At 34.3% G+C, this 14,106-nt stretch overlaps 1 protein-coding gene across 1 annotated transcript in view; it reads left to right on the plus strand.

The window, feature by feature from the left end:
• ORC2 (origin recognition complex subunit 2) overlaps positions 1-14,106 on the plus strand; it is a 37,373-nt gene that overhangs the window by 11,979 nt on the left and 11,288 nt on the right. The window contains exons 5-11 of the mRNA XM_010991966.3: positions 559-648; positions 2,114-2,206; positions 2,877-2,908; positions 5,630-5,690; positions 7,914-8,107; positions 9,074-9,172; positions 12,044-12,153. Of these exons, the coding sequence (XP_010990268.1) occupies positions 559-648; positions 2,114-2,206; positions 2,877-2,908; positions 5,630-5,690; positions 7,914-8,107; positions 9,074-9,172; positions 12,044-12,153 (679 nt within the window). The remainder of the gene's footprint in view (positions 1-558; positions 649-2,113; positions 2,207-2,876; positions 2,909-5,629; positions 5,691-7,913; positions 8,108-9,073; positions 9,173-12,043; positions 12,154-14,106) is intronic.

Raw genomic sequence — 14,106 nt, forward strand, 5'->3', positions numbered from 1 at the left:
TACACTTTGAGAATTGCTGTGCTAGAGAGGAGGCTACTAGCCATGGGTGTCCAGTATGTTATAGGTAGCAATTGTTATTTAAAGGGAAGATTAAAGAAAGAAATCAGTGTCTTAATTGAGAGTAAGAAAGCTTCTATAATGTAACTACTGTTTAAATCTTAACCTCAGTTGACAGTTGGCTTTGCAGGTTTGCTTCAAGAAGGAAACATAAGTAATATTGTCCCTTCTGTCCTCCCTCCTCAGGGGCAACTGCTGTCATGAATTGAATGCATATTCCTCCAGTCTGGAGTTTTTTAGTGGACTTCTTATTGTTGTTGTGTTCTTATATATATTTTTGTGTATCTGAATAACATGTTTTCTATGTTTTAAAATTTATATAAACAGTATCATAGTCCAATGTGTATTTTAAACATTTTGTTTATAAATATATATTGTTGAACCTTTATACAAGACAGTAAGGGGTACAAATCTTAACTTTTTAGTTAAAATTTTATCTTTTTTTCCATTAATTAACTTCGCCCATTTTCCCTAAATACATGTTGCATTTTTTTCTTTCAGAATCCTTGAAAAATGGCTCTGCTACAGATGGTGGGAATAAAGTGTATTCTTTTCAGAATAGAAAACACCCTGAAAAGATGGCTAAATTAGGTATGTTGCTTTTCTGATTTCTGTAATCACTTTAGTTTTTTTTTTTATTAAGTGGAGGTTCTGGGGATTGAACCCAGAACCTTGTGTGTGCTAAGCATGAGCTCTACCACTAAGCTAAACTTTTCCCTCTGATTTCTGTAATTACTACTCACCCTTTCTCAGAAGGTATATTAACCACATTTCCCCCAGTTACCATCTCATTGCATTCACTAAAAGAATGATGAGGTAAACAGCAAGTTTATACTGTATAGCACAGGAAACTATATTCAATATCTTACAGTAACTTATGGTGAAAGAGAATATGAAAATGAATATATGTATGTTCCTATATGACTGAAGTATTGTGCTGTACATCAGAAATTGACACAACATTGTAAACTGACTATACTTCAATAAAGATTTTTTTAAAAAGCTAAAAGAATGATGAGGGGTATTATTTTATATCATATAATATTGAGCATACTTTATTATATACAGTAGTTTTTTTCATGCTCGGATGTCTCCTGTTCTTAGCTAGGTTATAAGCGTCTCATAGTAGAAACTCTCTTTAATTTCTCCCACAATATCTAGCATAGCTTCTTAACTAATTTTTGTTAAGTAAATGAGTGATATAAGTCACACAGATATTCTGAATTTATTAAATAAGAGTTTTACACTTATAGACATACAAAAAAAGTATTATTTGTATTATAGAAAACTATATAAATTGTTAGGAATCAGTTGTTAATAACATTTTTCTTACCCAAGTTACGACTTATACTAATTACATATGAATTCCTGATTTTCAGAGGACTAGACTTAAATAAATTACATAGAACATTAAAATTAAACTGGCAATTTAATTCCTTTATAAAATTCAGATGGCACTATATTTGGACCCTGTGGTATAGAAGCGTCATCACTTTTGAAAGCTTGAGGAAAGGAAATAACATGTGAAACACTTTAAAAATTAAGTAGATCCACAAGTATATGAATGCTTGGGAATACCAAAAAAGTTAAGAGCACGGGAATAATAATAAACTACCTGCTAAAACGTAATTGTTGTGTAAGAGGACTTTTAATCTATAATTATAGAACATCTATATATATTTCTTAAGTGGTGTATTTTTGTGCAATCATTCTAGCCAATGATTATGTAAACATTCAAGGTAGAGTGAAAATCACCCTTATTAAATATTGACACTGATGAGGGACATATAAGAAGTAATTATGAAACCTGTATTTCTGAACATAATATAATTTAATCATTTGCAAAATCCACTTTTTCTGAAAGGTATATTATATGCATCGTTAATTTTGAACTTAACATAGTACATACAATAATTTACATTAGTTGATGTGTTTCTTAGTGTTAGTGTCTACATCAAGAAATCAAAAGTTTTTTTTAACCTGTTAAAATGTATATATATATATATATATATATGCACATACATATATTATATATTTTTTTCTGGTCTCTTTACAGCTTCAGAACTAGCGAAAACCCCCCAAAAAAATGTCTCATTCAATTTGAAGAATGATCCTGAAATTATGATAGACATTCCTCAATGTAGCAAAGGTAAGATTTTTATCTCAGTTGTTTAAAGAGAGTTTTCATAGTCGCTTCAAGTTACAGAATGTTACTTTTTTCTTGTCTAAATGCATTTTTATATATATTTTTTCTGTTCTGAAAATTCATTCAACCAATGCAATTAATACCCTAACCTGTGTACTTCAGTATATACGTATTTAGCTGTCAATAAAAGGGAAAAATACCTGTGCTGGTTGAGGCTGTACAAATTGACAGGGCCAATTAGAAGCAGTCTTAAAATCCTGTTGTCATTTGCTTGAGTAGCCAAATGTGCATGGAAGATTTGCTTTGGCAAATACTACTTGAAATAAGGCTTTTGAGGTTTAGAATTCTTACAGTTTGTGGAGAATTGTGGAGTAGTTGTTTCTGAATAACCTGTTCCAAGTAGATTAAACAGTGTACTTTTTAAATAATAAGCAATGAAAAAGACTGCACTTTTTCTTGTTACATGAATGCTATGGAAGTGTAGGACGTAGATGTCACTAATGGGAGTAATCATAAAATGAATAGTGACCTTTCGGCCTGTAGTGGAGATGCAATTAATTGAGAATTCAATAATATGTAGTGGTTTCTGGGTAGAAACTGCGACCCTGCTTTTAATGAAACTAGGCTATGGTGAAAAATGTAGTAAGTAATGGTTTTTTGTTTCATTTTTTAGGGCATTCTGCTTCAGACAAAGTTCAGTTGAAGGTAAGCAGTTGACTAAAAACAAGCAAAAACCTTAGTGTTACAAAGTAAGACATGATATAAATTTTCCATTTCATCTCTTTGGGTAGTATTTTACAGGTATTTGCCCATTAAATACTTTACTCATAGATGAAGAATCTGAGGTTCAGAGAGGTGAAGTGTCTTGTCTAAGTTCACCAAACTAGGAAGGAGAAGAGCTGGAAAATGAAGCCAGGTTTTTCTGGATCCAACTGTCATGCCTTTTCTGTGCAGGAACTATTCCTGGGTATTTTTAGCTTGGCCTGGAAATGTGTTGACTTGGTTTTTCTTTTGTATATAATGTTCTTTTGTTTCTTGGGAGATTGATCCCAAGATCCATTAAATCCATTAATCTATCGTTTTACAATTTACACTTGAAAACTAAGTTGGCTTTGGTAAATTCATTCCATGGTAGCTGACAATAATTGACAAGTTTATCCTCTCCTTTGTGTTTTTGTGGTTTTGTTTTTTCATTATACATTGTCACGTGGCCCTGCCTGGATGTGGGCAAGCCCAGATGGGCATGGATGAATCCAGGACAATGAGTATGCAAGTGGTGAGTGTGTCCAGGCCTGGTGGCTGTAGATTTAGACATGCCTGGACTTGTGTACAGGTTAAGTTGAGGAAACCCCTCATAATAATGTGAGTATAGACATTCAAGGCCATGTGCAGGAGTGTCCTATTCAGGCAAGTCCAGGTATGGGATTAGACATGTCAGAGCTTCCCTTGTCTTTAATAATGTTTTTTTCCCATGTTATATCTTGTATATTGCACTACTATAAAAGGAAAAAACTTTCCCATAATCCAGTCAAGAATTTAGATATATTAGCGCATTCTTTTTCAAGTTGTGGATTACAACACATTAGTTGATCTTGTTGGTTCCCTAAAAGACCATCAGAAAACCTGTTAATCAGTGGTATTATACCTACCACGAAAAGAGAGAATGCCGCTCTGAGAAAGTCTCAGTGCATTGTCTTAGAAGGGGGAGTTCAGGAAAGAATATGTGTAGGGCTTGGGGATTTGGACTTGAGGGATTTAAGGCACATCTATCAAGATGGGGAACTGATCTGTATTAGACAAAATTCATGACATGGTGTTTTAGGAGTAGTGGACATAGTGAGGAGAGGGTCTTGAACTGAATTTTGATAAGTAAATCAATATTTGATAAGCAAACTGTTGGCTCTGGTGACTAATCTACTGCCCTGATGGTAGAACAGGTTCCCCAAATGAGCAAACTGTCAAGATAAATTAGTTTGCAGAAATATCAGTAGCAAACAGTGACGTTATTATTTGATAGCCTTGTCTTTTTGAGCAAGAATTTTCTGAAATGGTTATTTTGACACAAATATTCTCAGACCTGATAATTAAGCTCTATGGATATAGGTTGTCTCAACTCTCAATCTTTTTATTTGTTTGTTTTGTTTTGGAGGGGGGTAATTAGGTTTACTAATTTATTTTTATTTAGCAGAGGTACTAGCTAGGGATCAAACCCATGACCTCGTGCATGCTAAGTGTGCACTCTACCACTGAGCTATACTGTCCCCCTTCAACTTTCAATCTTGAAATCAGTTTAGTATGACATGATCTACAGTTTTAAAAGTGAAATTGTATAAGCATTATTTTATTATAATTTGTTTCAATTGTATAGGCACGTGTGTACTGGATCAAAGTAGCAAAATATGAAAAAAGAATTTTGAGGATCTGGATCAAAAAAGTTTGAAATATACTGTGATATACCTTATAAACCCGTTGGGATCAGCTCCATTATTATAATACTCTTCTTAATACCCCAAATCAAAATTTAGTTAGTTATATTTGTAACTAGCACCAACAACCTATCACAAGACAATAGACTTAAATTTTTTGTCCTATTTTCATGTTACCAAAAGAAAAAAAAATGGTACTTTATTTATCAGTACCGTTGAAAGTTAACATGTATACAACAGTGGGCATCTTAGTGTGCTAGGAATTAAATGGTGGTAAAATATTATGTTCTGTGAGGAAAAGAAAAACATACTTTATACCTCTATAAAATGTTAAAAAATTTACAAATACAGGGGGAGGGTATAGCTCAAGTGGTAGAGCACATGCTTAGCATGCATGAGGTCCTGGGTTCATTCCCACTAACTACTCTAAAAATAAATAAACCTAATTACCTCCCCAACTCCTGCCAAAATAAAATAACTAAATAATACAATGATAAATATATAAAAATTTAAAAATTCAGAAGTAAAAAGTAAAAATCTCTGTGTATTAATTCTGTAAGGAGGGGAGAAAAAGAGATTTCTACTTTTTACTTCTGTATTTTTACATTTTTAAACATTTTACAGAAGTATAAAGTATGTTTTTCTTTATAAAAAATACATTCTGTTAATATGATGGTGAAGAGTGGTAGATAAAATTATGTTTTTTCTTGACAGAATAATAGAAGTACATACTTCACAGATGTCTGGAATACAGCTTCTAGAATCACTCTACGAATCCCTTGGAGTTTTGTCTTACCATTTTTGTTGTTGTATTCTATTTTTTTCCCCAATGAATTCATTTGTTGTCTTGTAGGACGTAGGTTCATCTAGTGCTAATGTTATCTGTTGAAAACAAAATGTCTTTCTTCTTTTCTTGCCTTTCACTCAGATCTGTCATTAATTTCCATGTCATTATTATTGGACTATTTAAACTATTAATTGCTTTTTTCTTTTTAAACAGAACAATGATAAAAGTGAATTTCTGTCAACAGCACCTCGTGGGCTACGGAAAAGATTAATAGGTGTGTATTTCTTTTTACACTGATTTTTAATAAAAAAAAGATATAGATCTAAACAAGGGCAGTAATGGTTAAGTATAGAGGTTTTAGTCTTGGAATGCATGTTTTTCTCTTTGGCCTGCCACTTACAGGGACCTATGTCTCAGGTGTTTCATTTGCAGAATAGGGATAATAATGGTACCAGCCTCAGAGCTGTTTTGAGATTAACTGAAGTAAAGGATGTCAGAAGTGCTTAGTGTAGTGCTTGACCTTGATATTTGCTTAACAGGTGTTAGCTATTATTATCTTTTATTAATATAACTACTTATTGCTATTTCTTTTCATGAAAAAAAGGATTTGTTCATGTCCTCAATTAGACTGTAGATTCCTTAAGGGCAAGGACCGTAATATTTTAACTTTAACACTTAGCACTGCCTTTCACATTAAAATCAATAGATACTGAGTTTAGTTAAGATGTCTCTCCAATAAAATAACATGCCTTTTAGTATATTTGCTTTGAGACAGTTTGGGAAGTGGTTCTATTGATTTATTTAGAAAATTTATATTGAAATAATTTTAAATATTCACAGCTGTACTGGATGTTATACAAAGCCAAGTAAACAGACATGGGTCCCACTTTCAGGGAAATTAAAAATGGTTTTGGGTTTTTAAATATTTAACTTTGGAGCAAATGACTTTGTTGACCTTTATATTTCAGGATGTCAACTCCTTTCTTAGGGTTGACCCCTTGACAGTAATATTAGCTAATATCGTCAAATTGATGCTATACCCCTTCTCTTTTCAAGGGTAGAGTTGATAATACTACATTTTTATCAACATAAAAATAATAATACTAAGTGATTGGATATGTGAAGCTATAAGAGATGATATATGCAGTTACGATTATTATTTTGTCAGATAACATCCCACCTCCTAAGTTTCCTACATACCCCGCAGAAGAATCCTTCTTCAGAGAGAAGGTGAACTTCCTCTTCCTTCTCAATCACCACCAAACAAATATACCTACGTGTGTGATGTATACATGTAAATAGGGTAAAGATGTTTTCTGGCACCTCCTACCACTTCTAACCCATGCGTCTACCGTGGGCAGCAATCAATGGAAATCTGAATCTGCTAAGCTATATGTGTGCCCACAAAATCAGGCATTTTTTTTTCCTTCTTTTTTTTTTTAGTATTATATTTGTTATATGCTGACTCTAGATATTCTGAAATATATCTATTGTTCAAAATAGTGATTTGCTTAAAGTTATTTCATTCATATTTTGAAAGTTAATCTTTTATAATAGTTTTATACTTATTGAGTGTAACACTAATTTTATCCTTAATGATTATAAAACTAGCTTTATTATTTCTGGAGGGTGGTGAGGGTGGCCATGGTTTGTTTAAAAATATAATTCTTATATCAACTCTGGATGGATTCTGCCTGTGTATTGGTAGTACTTATAACTATCCTTTATCAAGTGCTATGTCAGTTAGGATGGCATTTTCAGTAGGAAACAATGGAAAATTCTACAATAATGGCTTAAGCCATAGACATTGAAGTATCTCATAAAGAAATCTAGAGATACACAGTTCCCTGGTTGATGTGGTGACTTAACAGTCTTGAAGGATCCAGTTTCTTCCTATCTTTCTGCTTTGCCACTGGCATTATGATCTTTAGGCTTGATATTTTATACTGCAAAATGGCTTCCATAGCATTATGCCGTGGGTATAAGTAAGGGGCTTTTCTTCTGTAAGTGAGAAACATCTTTCCTAGAAGCTTCCGGCAAATTTACCCTGAAGTTTCATTGGTTAAAGGGTTACATAGCCAACCGTAGTTGCAAAGGATGCTGAGAGAGCACGTATCTGGCAAAGGTGAAAAGACAACTAAATTACCATGATTGTTTATCCCATAGGGTGGAGCACACTGCCAGATTTTACAAAGAGTTCTATTAGCAAGGAAGAAGGATAGCGTTCCTATGTGTCAGGCATTGTTAGTTGCTCTACGTGTATTTCAGTGTCATCTTCACAATGGTTTTTTAAATTAAGTACTGTTAGCCTCATCTGATAAGTGAGGAAACTGGTACTCAGAAAACTTATATAACTGGCTCAGGTGAAACCATCATTAAGTAGTGACAAAACCAGAAGTCCCAGTCTCTTACTTCAAAGCCCACACTCTTCCTTTAACCCCACAATGTCTCTCTTGTCAAACTGTCCAATTTCCCCAATTGCTTGTTTCCCCCACAGTTCCAAGGTCTCATTCTGACAGTGAAAGTGAATATTCTGCTTCCAACTCGGAGGATGATGAAGGGGCTTCACAAGAATATGAAGAGGACACTAATGAAGTCATACTGAGTGAAAAGATTCAAGCTCAGAATAGAGTAGCTTCAGCTCCTGTTTGCAAAGAAACACCATCCAAGAAAATGAAAAGAGACAAAACAGTAAGTGGAGAGAGAGACTTCAGCCTTAAAGAAAAATTATGTAATATCTCAAAGTTAAGCTACCTGAGGGAAAAGATCCAAATTGGAGGATCAACATACTTTTTTTTCTTCATTTTTCTACATTTTTGCAGCGTTTCACATACATTCTCATATATTGTCTGTTTCTGAACTTTGTGTCCTGGCCTGTCTGCATCCATATTCATTTATCAGTACCATAACATGTGCTGAAGGTGACAATTCAGTTGGATAAAAATGAGCTTTTAAGTAAAGATTGATTGGATAATCGGAGGCAAGACTTTTCAGTACATACTTTTTTATATACTTTCATTTTTGTAACACGTCGATGTGTGCAAGTCAGTGTAAGTAATAAATGATGTGACTGTGGATCCACGCTGAGTTGTTTGGAAGAACACTGCAGACACCTTGGCCTGAGAATAGGCTCAGGACCCTGGCGTTCTCTGTAAAGACGCAGAGCAGTGCAGGAAGCCTGCTGCTTGAATGGCTTTCCATTCCTTGCTTTCCACCATGGAGTCAGTCCTGCCCAACAGTAGAACATGAGGGAGTCATTTTACTGGCATAGTAGGCGAGTCTTCTTTTCCCTCGCTGTTGCTGTCTCTCTCATGTTCACAGTTCCTCAGCTGTGCTAATATTAAAGGATTTGTCAAGACTGTGTGAGGCAAAACAAAGGTCCTGATATCTAAATGGGAATTATATGTTGGAATTTAGGAATCATTTTTGGGAACAGTCTGCTTCAATCTAGTCATTTCTTTAACTTTATGGTCCTAAAAGTTTTATTACTAGAATTAAATTTGCTTGGTCCTTAATCTGTGTTGTTTCAAAAAGAAAATGCTGACTACCAAATAAAGAATTTCACATATCCTATTTTTTTTGCTAATATTACTGTCTAGTTTTGATATAAAGCAAGTATCTGAAACTAAGAACTGGCATTGCTTTGTCCCCTTTTAGAGTGACTTAGTAGAAGAGTATTTTGAAGCCCACAGCAGTTCAAAAGTTTTAACCTCTGACAGAACGCTGCAAAAACTAAAGCGAGCTAAACTGGATCAGGTATGTTGCAAGGAATGTTACTTCTAAACGTTCTTATTGTGAGCTGAAAAATATACTACGTAAGCACCAAATCTAAAGAGTACGTATACACAGACAGCATTAATGTCCCAATAAAATGGAACACAGATTAATGTCATGTAACTATTACATATTTTATTATGTACATGGTAGACAGTTCACTGGATTAGAATTCTGTTTGACACACTATAAGTATACATTTTTTTCTCTTATTACTTTATCATTTCTTCAGCATCTATAATAATCATCAGGGTCATAGTTTCTTTCCTATCTGTGTACCATTAATCTCTGTTCTTCATTTAACTCACATATTCACTGAACCTCACACTAGTCATAAAGCAAAGACTGTGACCCGACTCAGTTACAAACTTTGCAAAAAGCAGAGGGTATTCTGCTTCTTGATATTATGGAAAGTCTGTCCAGTGTAATAAGGTAACAAGGTTACTATATACTATAGTCCTGGGGCGTCATTTTATAATCAATACCATATAGTTATTCTCAGGGCTTTGATACCTCCCTAGGAGAGGACACAGAACCATCTGAATAAGAAAATTTTGTATTAGAAAGTGGGCTGGGTAATTTAAGTCAAGAAGAAGAGTTGGTTGTTGGTTCAAGGAGTAGCAAGATATTTTATTCTCTGCAAACTAGAATTCAGTGCAGTTTTCTAAGGTGCACAGACAAGGCTTTTGACAGAGTTTTCAAGCTACAGAAGAGAAGAGAATATGGGGTAAGCCTCTATGTCCTGGATGGCCTGGTGCTTTGTGGTTGGGGTTTTTTATTTTATTTTCTGTAGGTTTTTTTGTTTTGTTGTTTTCCCCTCCCGGCTCATTGGTACTACAACTCAGATCACAGACTAGGTGAAAACATGTATCAGCAAACCAAGTTGTTCCAAGGAAGAAACGGCACTAACGTGTGTTTAGTGCTTGTATTTTCATATAAGCAACATGGGGGAAGGATAAATGGATCTGTGGTCAAAATAGGACTTCATAGGACCTGGAGACTAAAAGATCTCTCAGTGGCTGAATGGAACACCTGTTATCGATAATGAGGGAAAGGAAGTTCTTTCTTTGATTGTGGACATAGCTAACGGATACAGTCTCAGTAGCATGTGTAAATTATTTATTTCTCATATCTGTGGGTCAGCTTGGGTGGGGGAGTTGGCTGATCTAGGCTTTGCTCCATGTCTCTTTTCCTTGTTGGATCTCCTTGGAAGGCTAGCAGAGGCATGTTCTTCTCATGACAATATCAGAGATATAAGAGAATAAGTGGAAAAATGCAAGACCTCTTGAAGCCTGGGCTCAAAACTGGCTCACTGTCACATCTCCCTCATTCTAGTGGCCACACTGAATCACATGGCTGAAAACAAAGTCAAAGAGCAGGGAACTGGACTCCACCTGTTCAGTGGGAAGGATTACAAAGTCAGGGCAAAGGGTAAGGATGTAAGGCGGGGCAAGTACTGGGGCCAGTAGTGTGATCCTGCACAGATACTAAAGCCTGAAATGAAGGCTCATAGGTACAATAACATTTCAGAGTTCATGCTAAGTGTGAATATGCGCTGATACTTCGGTATAAACGGCTACTGCAAAAAGTGAGCTGTGTTTGATTCAGCAGCGAGCGTGAATTTCCAAGTTTTAGGTGCAGAACAATTCATCTTCCTTAGTTTATTTACGTTACTATTTTTAAAACTATACCATACTTATCAAAGATAAAGGATTTGTTAGAAATAGCTTTTGGCAGTCCCACTCCTGGGCATATATCTGGTGAAAACTATAATTCAAAACGACACATGCACCCCAGTGTTCATAGCAGCACTGTTCACAATAGCCAAGACACGGAAACAATCTAAATGTCCATCAACAGATGAATGGATAAAGACACACACACACACACACACACACGTATTACTCAGCCATAAAAAAGAATGAAGTAATGCTATTCGCAGCAACATGGATGAACCTAGAGATTATCATATTAAGTGAAACAAGTCTGAGAAAGAGAAATATATGATACCACCTATATGTGGAATCTAAAAAAAATAGGAATTTTATTTACAAATTAGAAATAAACTCACGGACATAGAAAACAAACTGTGGTTACCAAAGGGGAAAAGTGGAGACAGATAAATTAGGAGTTCAGGCTTAACAGATACACAATACTATATATAAAATAGATAAACAACAAGGACCCACTCTACAGCACAAGGAACTGTATTCAATTTCTTGTCATAAATTATAGTGGAAAAGAATCTGAATATATATATATATATATATTCTGAACTGCTTTGCTGTATACCTGAAACAGACATTGTAAATCAACTACACTTCAATAAAAAATAAAAGAAATAGCTTTTGGAAGAGGAGCAGTGAATTTTACTGATGATAATAATAAATTATAAAAAAACTTTAATATTTTCTGAGAATTAACATTGAACTCTTACCTCAAACTTTTACATTTTTCAAATCCATAGGTTTTTAAAAGTCTGGATTTGTTGTCAAAGCTGGGAGGCAGGTTTAATCATCTCCTTATGGTAGCAATCTTTTTAGAAATTAAAGCCTTATGTTTGAAATTTATAATCACTGTAAGTAGTTCTAGACAAAACTTAGCAAATTGTTTTCTGTTTTACGTATTTGTATTAAAAGGAACATTTAAAGTATTTTAAGAAGACATTTAAATCGTGTTTGAAGTATTATGTGTATTCGGTTGATGCAGTCATTACTGAACCTGATTAAAGTAATACGTCCATTAATGACCTCTTCTAACCTCTGCCTCTAAGGAAACATTTTTAGTTTGGATTGATTTGATGTATGTGGCTTGAGAGTGATTTTCTTCCCTCCCTCTTCCTTTTCTTTAAAGCAAACTTTGCGTAACTTATTGAGCAAGGTTTCTCCTTCCTTTTCTGCTGAACTTAAACAACTAAATCAACAATACGAACAATTATTTCATAAATGGATGTTGCAGTTACAGTAAGTACTGTCGTCATTGCAAACCCTTATAAAATAAAGAATAATATTTATTTATATAGTCTAAGTTAAAAGCAAAGCAATTTGACATTTAATTTTCTTTTTGCAGTGAACTTGATATGTATTTTTATTTATATATAAAATCTGAAAAATAGGTGTTTTCCCAGTTTTATTATGCAAATGTAGAAATGTAATATTGTTATATGACTCTTTTTAGAAGTTCCAGTTTTCAAGAAATTTGTCTTTTCTAAGTTTATCAAATTTGAAAGCTATCAGTAAAACAGCCTTTCTTAGAATGATAGATAATTACTAATAAAAATATTTGAAAATATAATTTGCCAAGATTGATAAATACATCAATTAGATTTTAATCCAGTTTTTCACAGCAAAATTCCTAAAATGAAATACATTTTCTTTTCTCTTAATCTCATTATATACATATACTATAGACCTTCAGAATTTCATATCTGTTCTTATAAACATTATTTTACCATTTAAAATTATTTCTTAGAATATTTTTTCAATTTTATCATTTTTCACATACCTTAGGTTAAATTTTAAATTTTCATTAAAATACCTAGAATAACAATTAAAATTAAGGGTTTTTTTTTTTACTATAATTACTTTCATACTTGTATTAAAAAGGACCTTAGTATAAAGAAGTGCTTAAAGTTTATGTTAAAATGTGAATGTCCAGTAAATACATAGGAACTGCCACAGTTTTCCGCAATTGATCCTGGTTTTCTTTTGCCAATAATACATCAAAGGATTATGCTAGTAGGAGAATGATTATCTTCCCTGTTAGGACCTCTGCTTCTCTCAATCATCATTTATGGATCTGTTCATTATAAGTGTTTTTAAGGTAGATCTTCACTCTGATCCCATCCCCCAGTTCACCAAGTCTTCCTTCTTCCCGGATGTCAGCTTCGATAGCTGGATTTGCTTTACTTGTCAGCCCAGACCTCATAGTCAGCTCCTTCAATAGGATTGCTAGTTCTCTGAACTCCCTTGCTGTTTTTCTGTTGCTTCTGCCTTGCTAATCTCGGCCTTTGGGGGTTATCTCTTTTCTGTTTTTCTATTTCTATGCTATCCTGCATTGCTACAGAGCATTACACTAGTAATGTTTCTGACTGGCCTCCGTACACAATGATGGAGTTGAACTTCAGCTTAACCCCTAGTGCTTGGTGTTCTGGGTCATCTCATTCACTCTCTTGTCTTCAGCTGCTTTTGGTATGTGAATAGCTCCCATAACTGTATCTCTTGCCCAACCAGATCTCACTCCTCAGCAGCAGACATGAATGTATATTGGAAATTTCCATACGGATGTCCTATAAATAATTCAATACACATAAAATTTAACTCATCTTAAACCCATCATTCCCACCTGCCCCTACTACCTAGTGTAATGTCACCCCCTTCATGTAGTTGCCTATGCCAAAAAACTGAGCCACTCTTAGTATTCCCTCCCCCTTCCCTTCCATATCTAATCATTCTCCAAATCCAACTGATTTGACCTATAAAGGTCTTGACACCTTACATTTTTCTCCATGACACCTAATTCTAGTCCGTAGTCTTTGTGGTTTTGCTCTCCTTATCCATTCCCCGACTCAGCCAGTGTAATCTTTCTAAAAAGATTATATTACTTTCCTACTTAAAACCTTTCAGTTAACACCTATTACTTTTCAGTGCTTGTATTCCTTAGAATAAAATCCAATTAGTGTCTTAGTTGACTTAACAAGACCTTTGTGACCTGGCCCCTGCTTACTTTTCCGTTTTAATCTATCAATTAAAACTACTTCAGCCTCTAAAACGTTTTAGTGCCTTGTACGTACCATGTTCTCCCTTGCCTCCAGGCATCTGTCACTTGAAAGGTAATAGGAGCTGGAGAGAAAGCTACTGAAAATTGGAACTATAAGCTTGGTGTACAGATAATAAAATTGTGTTTTTGCTTTATAT

Source organism: Camelus dromedarius, chromosome 4, assembly GCF_036321535.1.
Source record: "Camelus dromedarius isolate mCamDro1 chromosome 4, mCamDro1.pat, whole genome shotgun sequence".
Taxonomy (NCBI): domain Eukaryota; kingdom Metazoa; phylum Chordata; class Mammalia; order Artiodactyla; family Camelidae; genus Camelus; species Camelus dromedarius.